Here is a 23,753-nt window from a genome sequence, read left to right as displayed (position 1 = left end):
ACAAAGTGAAGATGGCAGTGCCGTTGGTGATGGCAGGGTTACTCCCTTTGCTAGCATTGATCACAGGTGTTAGCAGATTCTTTATCATAGTATACACTCAACGGCCACTTTATTAGGTACACCTGTCCAACTGCTCGTTAACACTTAATTTCTAATCAGCCAATCACATGGAGGCAACTCAGTGCATTTAGGCATGTAGACATGGTCAAGATAATCTCCTGCAGTTCAAACCGAGCATCAGTATGGGGAAGAAAGGTGATTTGAGGCCTTTGAACGTGGCATGGTTGTTGGTGCCAGAAGGGCTGGTCTGAGTATTTCAGAAACTGCTGATCTACTGGGATTTTCACGCACAACCATCTCTAGGGTTTACAGAGAATGGTCCGAAAAAGAAAAAAACATCCAGTGAGCGGCAGTTCTGTGGGTGGAAATGCCTTGTTAATGCCAGAGGTCAGAGGAGAATGGGCAGACTGGTTCGAGCTGATAGAAAGGCAACAGTGACTCAAATCGCCACCCGTTACAACCAAGGTAGGCAGAAGAGCATCTCTGAATGCACAGTACGTCCAACTTTGAGACAGATGGGCTACAGCAGCAGAAGACCACACCGGGTGCCACTCCTTTCAGCTAAGAACAGGAAACTGTGGCTACAATTTGCACAAGCTCATCGAAATTGGACAGTAGAAGATTGGAAAAACGTTGCCTGGTCTGATGAGTCTCGATTTCTGCTGCGACATTCGGATGGTAGGGTCAGAATTTGGCGTCAACAACATGAAAGCATGGATCCATCCTGCCTTGTATCAATGGTTCAGGCTGGTGGTGGTGGTGTCATGGTGTGGGGAATATTTTCTTGGCACTCTTTGGGCCCCTTGGTACCAATTGAGCATCGTTGCAATGCCACAGCCTACCTGAGTATTGTTGCTGACCATGTCCATCCCTTTATGAGCACAATGTACCCTGTAACATCTGATGGCTACTTTCAGCAGGATAATGCGCCATGTCATAAAGCTGGAATCATCTCAGACTGGTTTCTTGAACATGACAATGAGGTCACTGGACACAAATGGCCTCCACAGTCACCAGATCTCAATCCAATAGAGCATCTTTGGGATGTGGTGGAACGGGAGATTCGCATCATGGATGTGCAGCCGACAAATCTGCGGCAACTGTGTGATGCCATCATGTCAATATGGACCAAAATCTCTGAGGAGCTTCCAGCACCTTGTTGTATCTATGCCACGAAGAATTGAGGCAGTTCTGAAGGCAAAAGGGGGTCCAACCCGTTACTAGCATGGTGGACCTAATAAAGTGGCCGGTGAGTGTATGTAGTGATTACATGTTCTGTAATAATAATCTTTATTCATATAGATTCCATAGAGTTTGAATAACGCTTCTGTGGGAATTACCAGCGTGCATTATCTTTGGCCTTCTTAGCATAAGAGAGATGGTGGGTGGTGGCAGTTGATATGGGTGCTGAGTGCCTGGGAGTAAATTTAGCGTAAAGACGCCATTATGTATAAGTGAGAGCAGCTTATGGGCTAAATTGCGAGAACTACATAAGGTGTACCCTATGCACTACTACTCCTATGCTGTATATAGGGGCACAGCACAGTACTACTACTCCTATCCTGTCCTACTCCTATCCTGTATACATGGGCACAGCACAGTACTACTACTCCTATCCTGTATACAGCACATTAATAATAATAATCTTTACTTATATAGACTTTCTGTAGCGCTTTACAAATCAACAATCAATGAGGAAGAATGGGGCGACACAAGAGGCTTATATAATGGTCCAGCCATTATTCTTATTCAAGGGAATAAAACAAAATATAATAAATAGAGGTGTTGTCATTGGACACAGTCATCAGCCGTCATCTTATATACAAAGTCCAAGGTGAATGGGACTGCAGAGAAGTCTGGAGCTTGGTGTCTGGTGATTGCTGGATAACAGATGGAAGAAGGACACAGGATGGGTTAGTATAGAGTTAAAACTTCATGCAGTTAAGTGTTATAGGCTTGCCTAAAGAGGTTTTAAGAGCACGTTTGAAACTTTGGAGGTTGGGCTTTAGTCTGATAGTCCGGGGCAGTGCATTCCATGGAATAGGTGCAGATCTAGAGAAGTCTTGGAGACGCGAGTGGGAGATTCGAATTAAGGTAGAAATTACTCTAAAATCACTGGCAGATCGAAGAGTGTGAGTTGGGCAATAGACCCAGATTAGAGAGGAGAGGGAGGCAGGTGCAGCATTATACAGAGCTTTGTGGATGAGTGTTATTATTTTAAACTGCATTCGAAAGGAGACGGGTAGCCAGTGCAGTGATTGGCACAAACTGGAGGCATCTGTGAAGCGTTTGGTCTGATAGACGAGCCTGGCTCCTGCATTAAGAATAAATTGGAGAGGAGCGAGTTTAGCGAGTGGAAGATGATTAGTAGGGAGTTACAGGAGTCTAATCATGAATCAGAGCAACATTTAGCATTTTACAAGTTTCAAATGGGAGAAATGGGCGGATTCTGGAGATGTTTCTGACCGAGCAAGAGATTGAATATAAGGTGAATAGGAGAGGTCAGAGTCCAGCACAAACCCAAGACAGCGGCCCCGGGGCTATAGTGATCCCACAGAGCGAGATGGAGAGGTCAGGGTTAGGTCAGTTAGTAGATGGTGGAAAGACAAGAAGCTTCAGGAAGAGAGAGGACATGATGTTAGAGACAGCAGATAGACAGTCACTAGTGTTCTGGAGTAATCCCGGGGTGATGTTACGTGCAGAAGTATATAGCTGGGGGTCATCAGCATAAAGATGATACTGGAAGCCAAATCTGCTGATGGTTTGTCCAATGGGGACAGTATAGAGGGAGAAGAGCAGAGGACTGAGCCCTGAGGAACCCCAACACTGAGAGGAGAGGACCTAGGACTGAGCCCTGAGGAACCTAACACTGAGAGGAGAGGACCTAGGACTGAGCCCTGAGGAACCTGACACTGAGAGAAGAGGACCTAGGACTGAGCCCTGAGGACCCCAACACTGAGAGAAGAGGACCTAGGACTGAGCCCTGAGGACCCCGACACTGAGAGGAGAGGGCCTAGGATTGAGCCATGAGGAACCTGACACTGAGAGGAGAGGACCTAGGACTGAGCCCTGAGGACCCCGACACTGAGAGAAGAGGACCTAGGACTGAGCCTTGAGGAACCTGACACTGAGAGGAGAGGACCTAGGACTGAGCCCTGAGGAACCTGACACTGAGAGGAGAGGACCTAGGACTGAGCCCTGAGGAACCTCGACACTGAGAGGAGAGGACCTAGGACTGAGCCCTGAGGACCCCGACACTGAGAGAAGAGGACCTAGGACTGAGCCCTGAGGAACCTGACACTGAGAGGAGAGGACCTAGGACTGAGCCCTGAGGACCCCAACACTGAGAGGAGAGGACCTAGGACTGAGCCCTGATGAACCTGACACTGAGAGGAGAGGACCTAGGACTGAGCCCTGAGGAACCCCGACACTGAGAGGAGAGGACCTAGGACTGAGCCCTGAGGAACCTGACACTGAGAGGAGAGGACCTAGGACTGAGCCCTGAGGAACCTGACACTGAGAGGAGAGGACCTAGGACTGAGCCCTGAGGACCCCAACACTGAGAGGAGAGGACCTAGGACTGAGCCCTGATGAACCTGACACTGAGAGGAGAGGACCTAGGACTGAGCCCTGAGGAACCTGACACTGAGAGGAGAGGACCTAGGACTGAGCCCTGAGGAACCTGACACTGAAAGGAGAGGACCTAGGACTGAGCCCTGTGGAACCTCGACACTGAGAGGAGAGGACCTAGGACTGAGCCCTGAGGAGCCTGACACTGAGAGGAGAGGACCTAGGACTGAGCCCTGTGGAACCCGACACTGAGAGGAGAGGACCTAGGACTGAGCCCTGAGGACCCTGACACTGAGAGGAGAGGACCTAGGACTGAGCCCTGAGGACCCCAACACTGAGAGGAGAGGACCTCGGACTGAGCCCTGAGGACCCCGACACTGAGAGGAGAGGACCTAGGACTGAGCCCTGAGGACCCCAACACTGAGAGGAGAGGACCTAGGACTGAGCCCTGAGGAACCTGACACTGAGAGGAGAGGACCTAGGACTGAGCCCTGAGGACCCCAACACTGAGAGGAGAGGACCTAGGACTGAGCCCTGAGGAACCTGACACTGAGAGGAGAGGACCTAGGACTGAGCCCTGAGGAACCTGACACTGAAAGGAGAGGACCTAGGACTGAGCCTTGAGGACCTAGGACTGAGCCCCGAGGACCCCGACACTGAGAGGAAGATGAGAAGAGAAAGATCCAGAGAAGGAGACACTGAAGCTGCGTTCAGAGAGATAGGAAGAAAACCAGGAGAGTGCAGGGTCCTTCAGGCCAATGGAGTGAAGCCCCTGAGGAGGAGCCGTGATCCACAGTATCGAACGCTGCCGATAGACCCAGGAGAATGAGGAGAGAAGAGTCACCTTTGGATTTTGCAGTGAGGAGATCATTGGAGGCTTTAGTAAGAGCAGTTTCAGTGGAGAACAAAGAGGGGAGACCAGATTGTAGGGGGTCAGGGAGGGAGTTAGCTGAGAGAAAATGGGAAAGTCGAGAATATACCGGTCGGTCCAGGAGCTTGGAGATGAAAGGGAGGTTAGAAAGTTAGGGAGATTAGTACTTAGAACAGTACTACTACTCCTATCCTGTATCTATAGGCACAGCACAGTACTACTACTCCTATCCTGTATCTATAGGCACAGCACAGTACTACTACTCCTATCTGTATATATAGGTACAGCACAGTACTACTACTCCTATCCTGTATATAGGAGCACAGCACAGTACTACTACTCCTATCCTGTATATATGGGCACAGCACAGTACTACTACTCCTATCCTGTATATATGGGCACAGCACAGTATTACTACTCCTATCCTGTATATATGGACACAGCACAGTACTACTACTCCTATCCTGTATATATGGGCACAGCACAGTACTACTACTCCTATCCTGTATATATGGGCACAGCACAGTACTACTACTCCTATCCTGTATATATGGGCACAGCACAGTACTACTACTCCTATCCTGTATATAGGAGCACAGCAGAAGCAGACGCATGCAATCAGCTCCCGGTGTCTTGTATTATATAGATGCAACCTGCAGCCACAGCTGTACATGAGCCTCCTCCATGCTGTTACCTCACTGCAGACACATCATCTAAGACTCCTCCTCCTCCTTATACAGAGCCCCGCCCATAACACCTCAGTCACATGACCTCTACAAACATGTGAGCAGCAACATCACATATAATACTGATAACTTCTCTGTAACAGCTACCTGACAAATAGGCGCCGCCCCCTCAGTGACATCACACTCACAGGGTCACATGACTAGTGGAAAGTGAGCAGGAGGCCCCGCCCCCCAGTGACATCACACTTTCAGGGTCACATGACTAGTGAATGGTGAGCAGGAGATCTCCTCCATTGTCTGCTCGGAGCCGTCCTGGAGAATCCCCATCTGTCACATCACACATGTCATGGACACAATTGCTTCATATAGAGTTTGCTCTTAGTTCTTCTCCTGTTTCCTCAGGTTCTATAGATCCAGGACTCCCAGAGGTTTCTCCTAAAGATGATCCTTTCCATCAATGATCCACCAGGGATCCGGGAGAAGGACAGAGAGCAGATGGCGGCCAGGATCCTGGAGCTCACCCTGGAGATGATCTCCTTGATAACCGGAGAGGTGAGAGTCTCCCAGGACACGGCTCTTATCTCTAGGAATAACAGCGGGAAATGACTGGAGAGGTGAAGGATTCTTAGGATCTATGTAGTGATCAGTGTCTCCCCATACACAGGATTACACAGTAGTGAAGAAGTCGTCTGGTGAGTGTGTGACCCCCCGTGTGTCAGGAGGATGGACCCAGAGCCCCATCACCGAGCCTCCACCTCATTCACTGATAAATGAGCAGAAGATCCTAGAACTTACCTCCAGGATCACTGAGCTGCTGAGCGGAGAGGTGAGCGCTGCCGGGAATGCTGGGACATTGTACAATAACACAAGGGAGGGGTCTGGGTGATGACTGTGTCATTGTGGGTGTCAGGTTCCTATAAGGTGTCAGGACGTCACTGTCTATTTCTCCATGGAGGAGTGGGAGTATATAGAAGGACACAAGGACCAGTACAAGGACATCATGATGGAGGACCACCAGCCCCTCACATCACCAGGTAAGAGGAGACCTTCCTGATTATAGAGGACAGAGCAGGTGTGAGGTCACCTCCTCCATCATCTCATCATCACATATAGACAATGTATCAGTCACTGTGTATATTTCCTATAGATGGATCCAGTCAGAGAAATCTACCAGAGAGATGTCCCAGTCCTGGAGATTCCCGAGATATTACACAGGAACCAGAGAGATGTCCCAGTCCTGGAGATTCCCGAGATTGTCCGCAGGATCCAGAGAGATGTCCCAGTCCTGGAGATTCCCGAGATTATCCGCAGTATCCAGAGAGATGTCCCAGTCCTCTATATTTCCATGTTGTTAAAGAGGAACCGGAGGAGAACGTCCCACTGGATCATCAGGTAGGTGGAGCTGAGGTTCCTGTGAATCCTCTATAGATGGATGTAATGAAGCTACTGACCTTCTCCAGCAGCAGTGGGTGGAGGGTCTATGGGGAGATGTTGGTCGGACATAACTATAAATGGTAGAAGAGCAGGAGAAGTGAATAATCTTCTCCCTGGTGTCCATGAGTCTCCACCTCAGGATCGGGTCACATCGGGTTATGCAGTAATATAACTGGAACATTGATGTTGATGTGTAAAATATTGGGATGAATGTGGATCCCGTCTCCTCCTGCAGGAGATTATTCCTCTTAGTTCCTGGTTCTGGAGGTTTCTGTCCATCACTTGGATATAAGAGAATCTCTGGAGACATTTCCTTGTTTTCTCATGTCCTTCATGTTGGATCTTTCCAGGAAAGTTGTGGTGGAAGGAGGAGCGGAGAGGAAATCCCCTCATCAGTGACAGAGGAGGGTAAGAGCCTTTCATGTATCTTGTGGGTTATTCTTCCCTTATACATTGCAGGGAGAGGTCACATCCAGGGGAGGAGATGGAGATGACATAGACACCGGCTCATCTGTCTCTGGTTTCCTCCTCCAGTAATCACATGTTGTGTTACTATAAGAAATGAAGGAATATTATTAAAGCAGTAATAATCCTTTGAGCAGACGACCCGAATGCTTAAATTTGGCAAATTTACCCATTTGTGTACCGCAAAGTTATAGTATATCTGGGTGCAGATGGGCTGAGCTTTCCCCATACATAGTGGCTATTGTCAGGGTCAGAGGTAGTGGACCCACTGAACTACCTTGAGGGCTGACGTAAGCCGACACCTGGGAGCGGAGTCTAAGTGGCACCCGGTTTTCACCGGAGCCCAACGCAAAGCTGCTTGTTACTGCGGCAGGATACCACCAGGTCGATATACAGGTGTGACTTTGCTCGTGGTGGTGGCCCAGGCACGGTACAAAATCATCATACAGATACGTGGTCAGGCAGTAGGTCAGGACAGGCGGCACAAGATTGGAGCCGGGGACAAAGTCAGGACTGGCGGCAGAGAATCGTAGTCAGGAACAGGAATCAAAGTCACAACAGGAAATCGCTATAAACACAGTAACAATGATTGGAAAGCTTTCTCATAGGCATGAGTCACAAAGATCCGGCAGGGGACACAAGAAGAGGCCAGCTTTTTATCAAGACAGGCGGCCCACCAATGGCAATCATCGGCACGCTGTACCTTTAAATCTTACAGAGCCAGAGCACGGGAACTGGAGCTAAAGCGAGGGAAGGTGAGTGAGGCTGCGGCTGGGCTCCAGCGACACAAGGAGGCACACAGGTGCACATGCGATCCAAGACATGCACCCATAACAGTATTCCCCCTTCAGCTTCCCCCTCTTCTTGGCCTGAAGGAATCTCTGCAGAACACCACGGACCAGGATTATGTCCCCAGGCTCCCAAGACCTCTCCTCCGGCTCAAACCCCTTCAAGTCCATGAGAAAAAAACGCTTTCCTCTGACCAACTTCATATCCAGATCCTCTTTTACCTGAAAGACATTGGTGGAATCAGCCTTAGGAGCAGGAGAAGGTATTTGCCGGGAGAAGCGATTCAGGAAGGCAGGCTTCAGAAGGGAAACATGGAAGGAGTTTGGGATGAGCATGGTAGGAGGAAGACGGAGCTTGTAAACCACGGGATTAATGCTCTTCAGTACCTTGAATTGACTCAGGAAATGAGGACCGAGTTTGTAGCTGGGAATCTTCAGCCACACATACCTGGAGGAAAGCCACACTTTATCACCCAGAGAGAAGACCTGAGGGGGCCTGCGTTTTTTTGTTGGCCTGAATTTTGGTTTGAGAGAATGATGAGTCTGATCCCAAATGGACTTAAGATCTTGAACCAACTCCTCCACAGCTGGAACATCAGAAGGCACAGAAAGAGAAAGTGGTGGGCATGGAAGTTGTTCATAAACAATGAAGAATGGAGCAGAGAATTCCGCCCAAGGTAACAGGGTGGACCAGTCGTCCTGTCGTGCGGAAAACAAAATGTGAGTAGATAGCAGCACAGAGTCTGAATGACTTTCTTAACTTGTTCATTATACTATGGATGATACACAGAGGAAAAGTCCTGCTTTACTTGAAGTTGGTTGCACAAGGAACGCCAGAACCAGGAAACAAACCCGCTGGTCCAAGACAATGTGCAGAGGAAGTCCATCAAGCTGGGAGATTTGGAGGAAGAACAAGCTGGCAAGACGAGGAGATGACGGTACACCGGGCAGAGGAATGAAGTGGAGCATCTCGGAGAACCGGTCTGTGACCAACCAGATGACGCTGTTACTGGAAGATGGCGGAAGGTCCGTAACAAAGTCCATGGCTACGTGAGTCCTCAGCATTTGGATATAGGCAGTGGCAGGAACAGACCTGCAGGCTTGAGACGTGATGATTTGTTACAGGCACAGGAAGTGCAGGAAGTCTTGTACATCCTTGACCAGACCTGGCCACTAGTAGAAACGAGATATGAGAGCAACAGATCTCTGCACCCCAGGGGGCCCAGCCACACAAGAGCAATGTCTCCAAGTTAGTATGCTCTTCCGAATAGCAAGTCGGACATAGGTCTTGCCAGGAGGAAGCTGCCATGGAGAAGAGCAGCAAAGCAACCAGTTGTTCAGGCGGAACAATATGTCAAGGAGCTGGTTCTTCCCCAATTACATTGGAAGCAGAAGAGAGGGAATCAACCTTGACGTTCTTCTCTGCTGGACATAAATGTAACAGGAAGTTAAAGAAGAAGAGGGACCAACAAGCCTGTCATGGGTTGAGATGCAGAGTGGTCGGGAGATATAGGAGATTCTCATGATCTGTGTAGATTCAGACCGGATGACGAGCTCCTTCCAGAATATACCGCCACTCTTCCAAAGCAAGCTTCATGGCTAGAAGTTCCCTATCACCTATGGAGTAATTACTCTCTGCAGTCGAAAAGGTTTTTGAGAAGAAGCCACAAGTGAGAGTTCGACCTTTGGCCCCTTTCTGGGTGAGAATGGTCCCAGCACCAACCGAGGAGGCATCAACCTCTAGTAGTAACAGTTACTTCATATCAGGTGAGAACGAGAGCAGAGGCAAAGGCAGACTACAGCTTAGAGAAAGCTTCTTCAGCCGCCAGAGTTTTAATATTGGCGTTTTTCTTGGTCAGCGCCAATGGGAAACCTGAGGTAGGAAAAATGCGGTATGAACTGCCGGTGGTAATAAGCGAAGGCCAGGAATCTGGATAGCGCAAAGTCCTACGGGGCAAGGCCACTAAAGTGAGCAGACAACTTTGTGGGATCCATCTGTAGTCCCTTGTCAGACATTATATAACCGAGGAAAGGAAGACTTTTGGTGGAACTGGCACTTCTCGAGCTTGGCATATAGGCGATTGGTCCTTAGGCACCTGAGAACTTGTCATACATGGGCCTGATGGGACTCAAGGTCCATAGAGAACACCAGGACATCGTCCAGGTAGACCACAACACAGGTGTAAAGCAAGTCTCTGTAAATGTTATTGACAAATTCCTGAAATACGGCTGGTGCATTACAGAGTCAAAACGGCATGACCAGATACTTGAAGTGCCCATAACGAGTATTGAAGGCAGTCTTCCATTCATCGTGTCATGGATGAGATTAAATGCCCCACGTAGGTCTAACTTGGTGAAGATTTTGGTTCCATGTAGGCAGTCAAAGAGTTACGTGATCAGAGGTAGTGGGTTTTTCTTTACCTTAATCTTGTTAAGAATACGATAGTCAATACATGATGGACTGAATGAACCATCCTTCTTGGCCACGAAGAAGAATCCAGCACCGGCAGGGCAAGAGAACTTGCGTATGAACCCTTTCTGCAGATTCTCTATTACATAGGGTGGCATTCCCATGGTTTCAGGCACTGACAGTGGGTACACCTGACCCTGTGGAGGAGATGTGCCTGGCAACAGGTCTATAGGGCGGTCATAGGGACAGTGCAGTAGCAGACTCTCCTCTTGCTTCTCCGAGAAAATGTCAGCAAATTCCACCAGACCCACCAGAGGTTTGGAGGACACTGGAGAAGTCATGGTGAATACTGGATGAGGTACCACCAAACAACATGACTGGCATTCCGGTCCCCAGCAAAGATCCTCCCCGGTCTGCCAGTTGAGTACAGGAGTGTGACGTTGCAACCACGCGAGGCCCAGCAGGACAGAGGACGTGGACCAGGGTAGTAGGTAGAACAACAGTCTCACCCTGTGTAATGCCCCAATTTGCATACCTATGGGCTCGGTACAATACCGGACTGGATGAATAGGCCCACTGACAGACGAGATGACCAGCGGCTTCTCGAGACGGACCACAGGAAGATAATGCTGGGAGACCAGGGCAGCATCCACAAAGTTTCCTGCAGAGCCGGAATCCAGGAAGGCAGAAGCACAAAGCTGGCTGCTTGTTCCAGAGCTAAGTAGGACATGAATATTCAGGTGTGGAGAAGCTTTATTCTCACCTATGGATGCCATTCCCAGAAACCCTAGGTGCGTACGTTTCCCGAACACTGTGGATTGAGTGTACAAGTCCCAAGACAGAGCTCTGGCTTGCACAATAGAGACACAAATTCTCCTGTCGTCGTCTGGAGTCTTCTTGGGGAGTCAGACAAGCTTTATCCACCTGCATGGCTTCCTCTGGGGCAGACAAGGAAGACGGCTGTGATGGTCTTTGGAAGACTTGTGTCAAGTGGGACAGGTGACGGGTCCTGATCTGTGGTTGCTCAAGATGCTGCTCCTCCAGACGCTCAAAGAACCGGATGCCAATCCAAGTGGCCAGGGAGATGAGATCAGTCAGAGAAGGTGGAAACTCTCGTGCAGACAGGAGGCGTTCTTGATTTGACTAGCCAGTCCCTTTTTAAAGAAGACGACCAAGGCCGCTTCATTCAAGAAAGCTTGGAAGCTACTGTATGGTGCGGAATTGAACCGCATAGTCACCAACAGAAAAGTCCCCTTGGCGCAATTCAGTAGGGCAGATGAAGCGGGGGCTGGTTCCTCGAAGATGGACCAGAATTTAGTGAGGAGTGTGGTGATATTAGACTTAGCCAGGTCGTTCCTGTTCCAGAGAGGGGTGGCCCACACCAGGGCTTTCCTGGAAAGACTGATCATGAAAACCACCTTTGACCATTCTGTGGTGAGCTGCGAAGGCATCAAATCCATGTGCAAGGAGCACTGGGTGATGAATCCGCTCCATAACTTGGTATCTCCGTCATACTTGGAGGGCATGAATAGTCGCAGTCTGGGTTCTATAGAAGACAGTGTAGCCGCAGTAGTGGGAGGTGCCGTGGGAACTGGACGCTGCTTTGGTAGCCAACAATTGCTGCAAGATGGTGGTGAGCTGACCAAGTTGCTGGCCCTGCACGGCAATCTGCTAGAACTCCTGGGCCATGATGGTGATGAGTTCTGGTAGCGGAACCTTGGCAGAATCCATGGCCGGATTTTACTGTCAGGTTCAGAGGTAGTGGACCCACTGAACCACCGTGAGAGATGGCGTAAGTTGACACCTGGGAGTCTAAGTGGCACCCAGTATTCACCATAGCCCACCGTGGGTTGGACTTGCTGTGGCAGGATACTACCAGGTCGCTCCACAGACTGGACTTTGCTCGCGGTGGTGGCTAAGGCAAGGTACAAAATCAGCAGGCAGAGATGGAGTTGTGGTCAGGCAGAAGGTCAGGACATGCAGCACAGGATCGGAGTTAGGGACAATGCAGAAGGTCAGGACAGGCGGCAGAGAATCGTAGTCAAGAACAGGGATCAAGATCACAACTGGAAATCACTATAAACACAGGAACAATGATTGGAAAGCTTTCTTTGAGGCACGAGGTACAAAGATCTGTCAGGGGAAACATGAAAATGGTGTCAATTTATCAGGACAGGCGGACCGCCAGCGCCAACCATCAGCGTGCTGGCTCTTTAAATCTTTCAGAGCCAGCGGATGGGAGGTGAAGTAAGGGGAGGTACCTTCTAGGCACCCATCACCTTCAAATAAATCAGCATATTCTGTTTTTATAGTCTGAAGATCGAGTATTTTTGGTTTTGAATTTTGTATATTCTGGGACACTTCAACAGCCATTATGTTGTGGGTCTGCACCTTTATTAAGTCCATCGCCTGAACTGCTTTTACACCCAGTAATGGTACATGATCACTACCAGGCAGCACTGTAAATTCCACCTTGTAACTCTTTTTGTTACATGGGTTCCTTAATTTAAGCTTGCAGGTCCCCATTGGTTTCAAAACACTTTTGTTGTACATCACCAGGACCTTGTCCGTGGGCTCAATGGAAACCTGCTTTTTCAGCAGCGCACATGGAATTACATTGCAGCTTGCTCCACAATCCAGCTGAAATCTAATGGGCTGCTCATCCAACAAAAAGGTTGCAAATAACTGTTTCACCTCCTTTGCTACTTGCTGCTTGAGCACATGGACATTCTCTGTTGCAGGCTGCAGCTGTAGCCATGTAATGTCCTCATCACTGTCTGTGTCCTGTGTCATTGTGTGGACTTGTCTGTGCTGTTTGCTGGGTTTTAGTCTGCACAGAGCTGAGAAATGGTTCCTCTTCCCACAAATCCTGCAGGTTTCACCATATGCAGGACACTTCTCTTTGTCTCTCTCATGTCTTTTCCCACAATATCTGCACTGGATGGTGCTTTCCGGGAAACTGGGCCTTGCTTTTGCTCTCCCATATACCGCATGTACTGCCTCATCCCTGGTGGCTTCCATCATCTTCAGGCTGTCCTTTGTCAGCTCAGCCGCCCTGCAGATCTGCAGGCATCTCACTAATGTCAGCTCTTCCTCCCTCAGTAATCTTTCTCTGAGGTGAGAGTCTCTGATGCCACACACTATCCTGTCTCTGATGAGAGAGTCTCTTATTTCTCCAAAGCCACAGGTTGCCGCCAGTCTCCTCAGTTCTGTCACATATCTGTCCACATTCTCCCCAACCTCCTGATCCCTTGAGAAGAACTTGTATCTCTCCACAGTCTCATTCTTTTTGGGGTCACAGTGTTTGTCAAATGCCTGCACAATGTCCTCTAGCACTAGACTGTCAGAGATTTCTGGGATTAGGGTCTTGGCTATTTCTCTCCACTTTTCCCCAATAAGGTAGTAAAAGAGCTTTACTTTCCTTCTCTCATCCCTTTGGGCCACTGTCAGATCCACATACAGGGTGAACTCTTCCTTCCAGTGTCTCCAGGTCTGTGACAGATTGGAAGAAGTCACATCCAGTGTCTGAGGGGGTTTCAGGCCACTCTCCATTGTGCAGTATTATCAGGGACTCTGTACTTGCTGTGATTGACACAGGTTCTCAGGAGATGCAGACTTGTTATACACAGGTTCAGTGCCCAGCTGCCACCATGTTCTGTTAGTTGACTCTCCTGTATTGGCTTCACACACTGTGGTTGGTCTCAGGCTCTTTATTCAACAAGCTGCCATTACACGTCACATACTCATGTCTGTCTACCAACAAGTTGCTACCTGCTTTATTGTACACACACACAAGTAGTGAGACCCCTAGAGGCCAGAATAGCATATAACATATTGCTACAGTGAGTGAGTCGGGGGCCAGGCTCCAATGACACATATAGGCACATGGGTTGTCCTACGAGTCGCAGGCGCATCCATGACAGCTATCAGCAATATCACACAGCAGACACCTGCCTTTAACTGGCATGATCTGTGCTGGCACTATCCACAGCAGTTAAGCTATTGAGTGGTGTGGTTGAAAGCAGCCAGGACACCTAATGCTGTTGTCGGGCGGCGCCATCTTTAAATGGTAGTCAGCAACCCCACTTCAAAATATGACGAAATGTACGAATCTTTGATTTGTGCAAAATATTTTAATTTTATTAAATATGTTAAAACATAATAAAATCAGATGGGACGGGGGAACACAGGGGTGTCTTCTCTAGTTGGGTTTTTTGTTTGTTTGAACAAATTCTCCTGTCGTCGTCTGGAGCGTTCTTGGGGAGTCAGACAAGCTTTGTCCACCTGCATTCCCATAATCTTACTTATTCTAACCAATAACTTTTTTCTTGTACAGAGCTGTGTAAAGGTGTTTTTTTTTGTTTTGTTTTTTTGCGGGGTGCGCTGAAGTTTTCATTGCTGACACTTTAAAAAAAAAAAAAAAAATTAGCTGTAGAAAATGGTGAAAACGTGTTTTTTTTCTGGCATTAGTTCATGTTTTTCCATAACGCCATTTTGCCACAGAGAATACTGATCTTAATATTTTGATAGAGAGACGCGGTGATACCTAACTTGTTTATGATTTAAATATTTTTGTGAAACGAGTGTTTTGAACTATTTAGATTTTTTTTAAATCTGTATTTTCAGGCCCTCTAAGGCAGATGCACCTTAGGGGGTCTGATCAATTCTTCAATAAACAGTAATATTACTGTATTGCAGTATATTGTAAAATGTCTGTAAGTGTGACAACCACGCAACCTTCAGTAAGAGTCCCGGTTCTTGTATTAACCGTTTGGCCCCCTTCAGTGCGGCACAGTTGGTGCTGATCAGATCAAACATAGTTATGCCCATGTGGTCGTATCATTGTAGTACTGACAACCCCTTGCTGCATATAGAAATCGGCGTGAAGCCGACAGTAATGACAGGAATCCTGCTGTCACCCATTTTGCTGCTCTGCACTGGGTAACCCCCAGTGACACCAGGGACACAAAGGAGGAGGCGAGTCTTTCACAGGTCAGCGCCACACTGTGAGTGTGGGAATTAGTGTGTACATCACACTAGTGGCCTACATCGCTTTCGGCAGGCATTGTGGTGACATGCTTCCAAAAGCCTGGACTGCCTCACGACTTCCCTGGACCTTGCAGTCCTAACGCCACAGGAACAGGTCGGAGCTTGCTCCCCTCTGCTGTTGCTCTATGTGGCGTGTACCAACACAGCTAGTGAAGGGGAGCGTTCACGCCATGTCGCGAAGTTTCGGGCACTCCACTAGTATTAACAGGGGAGCGGAGCAGGATACTAATACAGCGCATGGACTTCTGAACCACATAATCAGAGGGCTGGGGAAACTCTCTGTGGTTACCTGCCACGTGATGCGCTTCCTACACCTGAAGTTAACACCGCACTAGAATGAAGCATTTACAAATAGAGGGGTCTCTTTTTGGCATCTCCCTCCCTCTTGAACACTATTATAAAACACAAATACTGCAATAGCTATACCTGTAACTGGACGAAGGATTACGATGAACGCTTATGTCTGTAACCTAGATTTCACTGCAGCATCACTTGGATCACATCATGCCTGATTGCAAGGCCCATAGCTAGAGGTTTTCATTTCAACACCGACTTTAACAATGGGCCCTTTAAAAATCCACAGCAGCGGAAAAACCCGGAGCAGTGTTTGCCAGATCTCACCGACCTGACGCTGCACATTCTTCTCTTTCTCCACGCTCTGTATGGATTCTCCTAAAACAGATCCGGCCCCTTAGGAACCAGCTGAGGAACTCACTCTAAAGCAAGTTCAACCTCACGCTGATTGATCTTTGCTTTCTTTCCTGTAATGTCAGCCGCCTTGGACCTCCCAGGAAGAGCATTATGGTATGGAATCACATTCGATCCCACAAGCCCCATATAATATGCCTGATGGAAACCCATCTCACCCCAGATAAGGCTCCACTTGCTCGCTCCTTAAAGCCTGGTCCTACAGACGCAACATTCCTGGCACACCTCAGCTCTAGAGGGGTTTCATTCTTATTTCTTCCCATCTCAACATCTTATGGACTACAAAGCCAAACTGATGATGAGGGAGGATATGTATATATAGAATTTGGCTGGACCTCCTAGATCCTCAAGATAGAATTCCAGCCCAATCCGGAGGCACATCCTACTGATAACCAACCACTATCTCAAAGGGAGGCATTTAAGGCATTTTTGAGAGGTTGCCATCAATAACTTATGTGAAGAGGGAATTTAAATGTAAATTAGAGGAGCGAGCGACAAGATGCTCAGCTTTAGAGCAGATATCGATAGTGGACTCTTTAGAAGGGAACAGGGTGCTATGGCTCCATGCAGGGAGGCTATATCTGACTGCTTGTCAGGGTTCAGGGTCTGTGGACCCTCTGGACCACCGCGGGAGATGGTACTAGCCGACACCTGGGACTGGAATCTAAGAAGCACCCGGTCTTCGCCAGAGCCCGCCACAATGCAGGATGGTCTTGCTGTGGCAGGGTAACACCAGGTTGTTCCACAGGTGCAACTAGCCCACGGTGGCAGGCAGAGTCGAAGCACAGAATCGTAGTCCAGGCTCGAAGTACGGTCACAAGCGTGCAGGCAGCAGAGATGCAAGGTCAAATCCGAGGTCAGCAACGAGGAATCACACCGGAAAGGGTAAGGAACTGGAACAAACACAACAAACTCACAGGAAGCTTTCTCTTCTCGCTAGGAAGCTCAAAGATCTGGTGGGGAATATTGGGAACAGCCAGGCTTTATGGAAACAATCAGCGATGCGCTGGCCCTTTAAATCTTTTAAAGCCTTAGGGAGCAGGGTGGCATGCGTGGAGAGGTGAATTTGGGCCCAGGGAGAGCCGCGCAACAGAGAAGGGCACGGGTGTGATGATCCAATAGGTTTTCATTGGGTTCAGGTCTGGGGGCCGCCCCATTTTAGTAACGCTGCTCCACAGAAGCCGCTCTATAATGATGTGCTGTTTATACAGAGACACAATTGGCTCATTACGAAGGGTCACGAATCTCATTTTCGTTGGACTATGGACCTTTTTTGGGGATTACACGGCTTGCACAGCATTTAACAAATGTCTGCGCTGGGATTTTAGCGCATGCAGTCCTTTTTTGATGCAGCTGCTTCCATACGGCACAAATTGGGGGCGCGAGTTGTTGGACGATCTGACTGTTTCGGACTGAGTGCGGGATTTGATTGTGTCGCAAGCCCAAGCAATTAGATACAGCAGGAAGAAGATGGCGAACTCTGTTGTATCTGCGGGAAGCGACACATGCAGGATATCGGGTGCACGGTCTTGGTGAATTGCTGCACAGCGCATTATCATCAGACAATGCACTTTCGGTGAACTACAGCGCGAATCTGAATAAATGTGCCCCAATGACTGGAATAATGCTGTAATACAAATAGTACAAAATGTCCACCAGGGAGTTACATGGAGCTGCTATAGGACTTGGAGAGGAAACTGCAGAAGATTACACTACAACTCTCCTGCTGCCCCCGCGGGGTGACTGAAGTAGGAAGACCTTCCGGCAGCCGTGAGGAGGAGACCAGCAGCGAGGACCAGACACAGACTGCAGGAGGGGAGCCAAATCACTTCCGCAATTCTACCTTATTATAATAGACAAGAAATCCACTCAACGTCCCTAGTAGCTGTATAGTAGTACAGTTATCCTGTATATACAGCTGCCCGAGGCTTCTACCACTTGTTTTACTGGTTTTCTACGATTTATAGGTTCCGCTCCAGCCTGAGATGACCATCTCCTGGTTAGACAACAATCTTATGTCTTGGAAGTAGAAGAATCCGGTTTATAAGAATTGAATTCTATTTTTAAAAATGGATTTTAATCAAATTATATGTCAATGGATTATATTTCCAATTAATATTCATGATCTTTCTCTCTATAGATGACTGTATGTTACTGACTGGCTGCTTTACTTCTGCTTGTAACTGGGGAAAAGGAAACTTTCGATATTGATTTCTTACCTATATTTTCCAGGAGATGAAAGTACAAGAGGTTCCCATGGACGTCCCCCCTCATCTCCTTGTGGTGAAGTAGAAGATAATCAGTCACATCTTTCCACAGAGGAGGGAAATCATGGAGATAAGAGGCAGTTTTCATGTCCGAAATGTGAGAAGTCTTTTAGTCAAGAATCAAATCTTCTCATTCATCTTCAAAGTCATCGAGAGAAAAAGATTTTTTCATGTTCAGAATGTGAGAAAAAGTTTAACCATAAATCGAGTCTTGGTCAACATATGAAAATTCACACAGGAGAAAAGCCGTTTTCATGCAATGAATGTGGGAAATGTTATGGTCGGAAATCAAATCTTGTTCAACACCAGAGAACTCACACAGGGGAGAAGCCGTATTCTTGCACTGAATGCGAAAAATGTTTTACAGATAAAACATATTTTGCTATACATCAGAGAATTCACACAGGGGAGAAGCCATTTTCATGTCTGGAATGTGGGAAATCTTTTAGTAACAAATCGCATCTTGTTATACACCAGAGAATTCACACCGGGGAGAAACCCTTTTTATGCAATGAATGTGGAAAATGTTTCTATGGCAATTCAGGGCTCGTTAGACATCGGAGAATTCACACAGGGGAGAAACCATTTTCATGTAATCTATGTGGAAAATGTTTTACACAGCAATCATCACTTGTTCAACACCAAAGAAGCCACACAGGAGAGAAGCCATTTGTATGTAATGAATGTGGGAAATGTTTCAGTGATAGTTCAGGGCTTGTTAAACACCGGAGAACTCACACGGGGGAGAAACCATTTTCATGTAAGGTATGTGGAAAATGTTTCAGCGATAGCTCAGGGCTTGTAAAACACAAAAGAACTCACACAGGGGAGAAGCCATTTTTATTTCTGTAATGAAGGAAAAGATTTTCAGGAAAGAACAGCTTTTTAGGCATCAGAGAACTCATACAGGAAAGAAACTATGTTAATATTTACTACACTATGAACATAACCCGTTTAGATTTCTATAGTTGTATTTCCTAGTGTCGATTCTGTAGCATATATGTTATCTAAGAGCTAAGTGACATGGGTAGACACTCAGGCCAATCATCTTGAAAAATCTATATATAAGAACCTGTTCAGGAATATTCCTTTCTTATGATGTCAAATTGCTTTTTATGTGACTTGTACATGTAACATATCACCTATCACAGTCAGCAGCGCTTCCTCTTGGTGATGGAGAAGCTTTGCCGGACTCTACCAATAAATGTATATATTGTTCCCCCATATTTCTTGTATCCGTCTGTGTAAAAGGATCCTCCAAATGAGCAGCGATCATTGTGTTATATCCTAGATGGAGGCTCGTCCCCCTCTGCAGAACCTCATGGTAACAGCTCCGAAAATATATTTATAGGGAACCTGTCCCACTATTTTAGCTCAGTAAACTGACGTCTACAGCAGAAGGCGGCTTGTGTCTCGGTCTCCTCGATGCATTCTTCCTCTCTTCTTCCGTCTGCTCAATGCACATGACCCGAAGAGGGGAGGAAGCTGGATGAGTGTGGAGGAGAGGAGGAAAGCATGAGGAGCACGGCCACTATTGGGGGGGGGGGGGGTTACTGGGGCTGTGCTCAGGGGGCCCTGACTAGTGTGGGGCCTAGGGTCCCCCAGAGTCCTGTGATAGTATTTGGATGCCGGTACAGCCTGCACACCCTCTACACTCTTATCACTGCAGCAGTGAGAGAAGAGAGGAGGGAGCCGGCACAGCAGATTATTATTCCGGGCACAGAGTACAGGAAGAGGAAGCAGAGGGATGGATGAAAGACTTCACTGTGTATAAGTATGTGTGAGATATGTGTGTGATGCGTGTTTGTGTGTCTGTATGTGTGTGTGAAATAAATGGAGATACAGTATATAACCTGTGTGTGTGCATGTGCCTGGCATACATATGTGTGTGCATATTTCTGCATGTAATTGTGTATATATCTGTATGTATATTTGTATTGGGTGTGTGATAATGTGTGGTATTTGTCTCTGCATCCAATTCTAATTCATCCAACGTGTTTCCCCCCACTTTTTATGGGGTTCATCAGGGGATAAACCAAGTTGCCCAATTCTAAGTGTTTAACTTACCCAGGTCCACGGAGTGGAGAGTGTTATTTGGGTCAGGCAGTGGCCTTTCCTCACTGCAACCCCACCGTAACGGCATGTGGCACTCAAATAGCTGACTTCCTGTTGATCGCCCGCTCCTCTATGACGCGTTACTGTGCGCAAGATTCTGGCACCAGCGTATAAGGAGTGGCTGTGGTAAACTCACACATGGGTCACAAGTGTAAAAGAAGCGTTGCACTATTGCGCTTTCCTTTTTCCTAACGGTGAGTGGAACTGAAGTTTTGTTTGGAGTCGAGCGGAACCGACAGTGGAGTAGTGGAGTTTCCAAGCCGGAAGACCAGACACTTGCACCATAACCCATTGAGAACCGCGAGACCTACAACTAACTCTGTCTGTAAGAACGCCACACCGAAGGAATATAATACGTAATAAGGATTTGCCTCTACTCAGGTATATGAGTTGGAAGATGGAAAGGTACTGTTCCTACTGATTGCTCCACCTCGTATAGTATTTCCGAGAGACGTTGATGCGGAGAAACTATTGTTATTGTTATATATTTGGACTAAAAACTGGATATTGGACTTTTATCCCAATGGGGCTCATTTACTAAGGGTCCCGCATTTCTGTCGGGTTGCCCGACTATTTCCAATTTGTGCAGCAATTAACGGGGATTTTTGGCACACGTTATGACTTTCATGCGACACAAATTGGGGGGGGGGGTTGTGGCCGTCGTACAACGCAACTGTTTCGGACTAAGCACAGGATTTAAAATTCAAATTGTGTCGCAAGACATGCACCAACATACACCGGGAAGAAGAAGGTGAACTCCGGGAACCTGAGCGGGGAAGCGACACATGCAGGATATCAGGTGCACGATCTTAGTGAATCGCGCCGGACTTCATCTTCATCGGACAACGCACCTCGGGGATCGCGACAGGACCGGGTAAGTAAATGTGCCCCAGGGTGTTTGCAGCCAATCTTTTTTTTCAACAAAAATGTTATATAAATATTCACATACCGCAATCGTATCCGCCATATACTTTCCTATATTAGTGAATGTCGCGCACCTGTGGAGCAAAACAGTACCAGATACCGAAGTTTATATGGAGTGGAATAAACATTGTATGGATAGTTAAGGAGTTTACGCAATTAGTGAGTAATATATATAAGCTACGGCAGTCAGAATATTATTATGACTTTAGATGAAACCGGCATAACTCGGGGTCTCATCGAAGCCACCGTGTCCATAGAAACAAATAACTTGTCAGTAAAACTTTATATATATCTAATCGGTCATAAAACTTGTTGCATATAAATTATATTATTCCTAAAAAATTGTCATGTAGACTTGTTGATCTGATCAGCTAATTTATGTAATTCATCGCAGTCTTCTGGTATTTGAGTGTGAAGGAAAGGTTGGAGGAATCTACTAATATATAAAGAAACTGCTATACAGAAATGATTGTGCTGCAGGAAATAAAGATTGAGGCACGGATGCGGGTGTGAGGGTGCAGATGCGGGTGTGAGGGTGCAGATGCGGGTGTGAGGGTGCAGATGCGGATGTGAGGGTCCGGATGCGGATGTGAGGGTCCGGATGCGGGTGTGAGGGTGCAGAAGCGGGTGGGAGGGTGCGGGTGTGAAGGTGCGGATGCGGGTGAGAGGGTGCGAATGCGGGTGAGAGGATACAGGTGAGAGGATGCGGGTGAGAGGATGCGGATGCGGGTTGGAGGATACGAGTGAGAGGATGCGGGTGAGAGGGTGCGGATGCGGGTGAGAGGATGCGCGTGAGAGGGTGCGGATGCGGGTTGAAGGATACGGGTGAGAGGATGCGGGTGAGAGGGTGCGGATGCGGGTGAGGATACGGGTGAGAGGATGCGCGTGAGAGGGTGCGGATGCGGGTTGGAGGATACGGGTGAGAGGATGCGGGTGAGAGGATACGGGTGAGAGGGTGCGGGTGAGAGGGTGCGGATGCAGATGGGAGGATGCGGATGCAGGTGAGAGGATGCGGGTGAGAGGATACGGGTGAGAGGGTGCGGGTGAGAGGGTGCGGATGCAGGTGGGAGGATGCGGATGCAGGTGAGAGGATGCAGGTGAGAGGGTGCGGATGCAGGTGGGAGGATGCGGATGCAGGTGAGAGGATGCAGGTGAGAGGATACAGGTGAGAGGATGCGGGTTGGAGGATACGGGTGAGAGGATGCGGGTGAGAGGGTGCGGATGCGGGTGAGAGGATACAGGTGAGAGGGTGCGGGTGAGAGGGTGCAGATGAAGGTGGGAGGATGCGGATGCAAGTGAGAGGATGCGGGTGAGAGGGTGCGGATGCGGGTGAGAGGATACAGGTGAGAGGGTGCGGGTGAGAGGGTGCAGATGAAGGTGGGAGGATGCGGATGCAAGTGAGAGGATGCGGGTGAGAGGGTGCGGATGCGGGTCAGAGGGGTTTGTGCTGTGATCGGATTGTACAATGTCCAGCTGGAATTATCCATAGAAACGACTCAATGTTCATATACAATCAGGAAGATGGAAGATACAAGTCACCGAATTGTATCATTAATAAAAAAAATAGGCGACTTGTGGATCGGCTGAGACGATTTCTACAATCCCGATCTATAAAAACTCAGCTGAGTAAAGGTCGGAGCTTATCTGGAAATGGAAAAAGCCCTCATCCGTTTAACCTCTTACCGCCAAATCCCTTTCCCATATTTGTGTTTCTATTTTTGCTCCCCTATTTTACAAAAAAAAGTTTTTTATTTTTCCGTATAGAGAGCTGTATGAGGGCTTGTATTTCCTAGTGACAGTATTTAATATTCCGTGCCTTGTACTGGGAGGAAGGAAAAAAAATAGCAAATTAAGTGAAGTTGCCCGCCCCCCCCCCCCCCAAAAAAAAGAAAATCGCCATATTCTTGTAGGCTGTTTTTTTAACACCTTTTACTGTGCGCTCCTAATGGCACCTATATCTTATTCTCTGGGTTGGTTTGATCACGGAGAGACCACATTTATATAGGTTTTCATATAGTAGTCATCACACTGGGCATCAGCCTCTGCATTGGGGCTTGTGTCAGCATCGTGGGGGGGGCATAATAGGTCCCCCCCCCCGTATTCCTGACATGGACCGACACAGGAACCTCACAGTGACTATGTTTATTGAACCCCTAAACCAACCTGTATCGCAAATGGCAACAAAGTTGCAGTTAGGACATTTTGCTGCTATTTTCTGATACAGGGTTCACTGCAGGGAATGACTATTTATATGGTGATAGATCTGGATGTTTGGGACACCGTGAAAGCTTTTTTTTTTTTTTAATTTTATTAATATTAATTTTAATTTATTTCAGGTCTAGGGGAAGGGAGTGATATGAACTTTTAGGTTCTTAATCATTTTTTATTTTACTGTAGTCTAACACT

At 47.8% G+C, this 23,753-nt stretch overlaps 1 protein-coding gene across 1 annotated transcript in view; it reads left to right on the top strand.

Annotated features, from left to right (window-relative positions):
- Positions 1-19,649, top strand: part of LOC140116877 (uncharacterized) — a gene marked incomplete at its 5' end in the record, with an annotated part of 33,528 nt that extends 13,879 nt beyond the window's left edge. The window contains one exon of the mRNA XM_072133311.1: positions 18,529-19,649. Within this exon, the coding sequence (XP_071989412.1) occupies positions 18,529-19,160 (632 nt within the window). The remainder of the gene's footprint in view (positions 1-18,528) is intronic.
- Between the last annotated feature and the right edge of the window lie 4,104 nt (positions 19,650-23,753).

This window comes from Engystomops pustulosus, chromosome 2 (genome assembly GCF_040894005.1).
Source record: "Engystomops pustulosus chromosome 2, aEngPut4.maternal, whole genome shotgun sequence".
Classification (NCBI taxonomy): Eukaryota; Metazoa; Chordata; class Amphibia; order Anura; family Leptodactylidae; genus Engystomops; species Engystomops pustulosus.
This window is presented reverse-complemented; position numbering and strand designations above follow the sequence as displayed.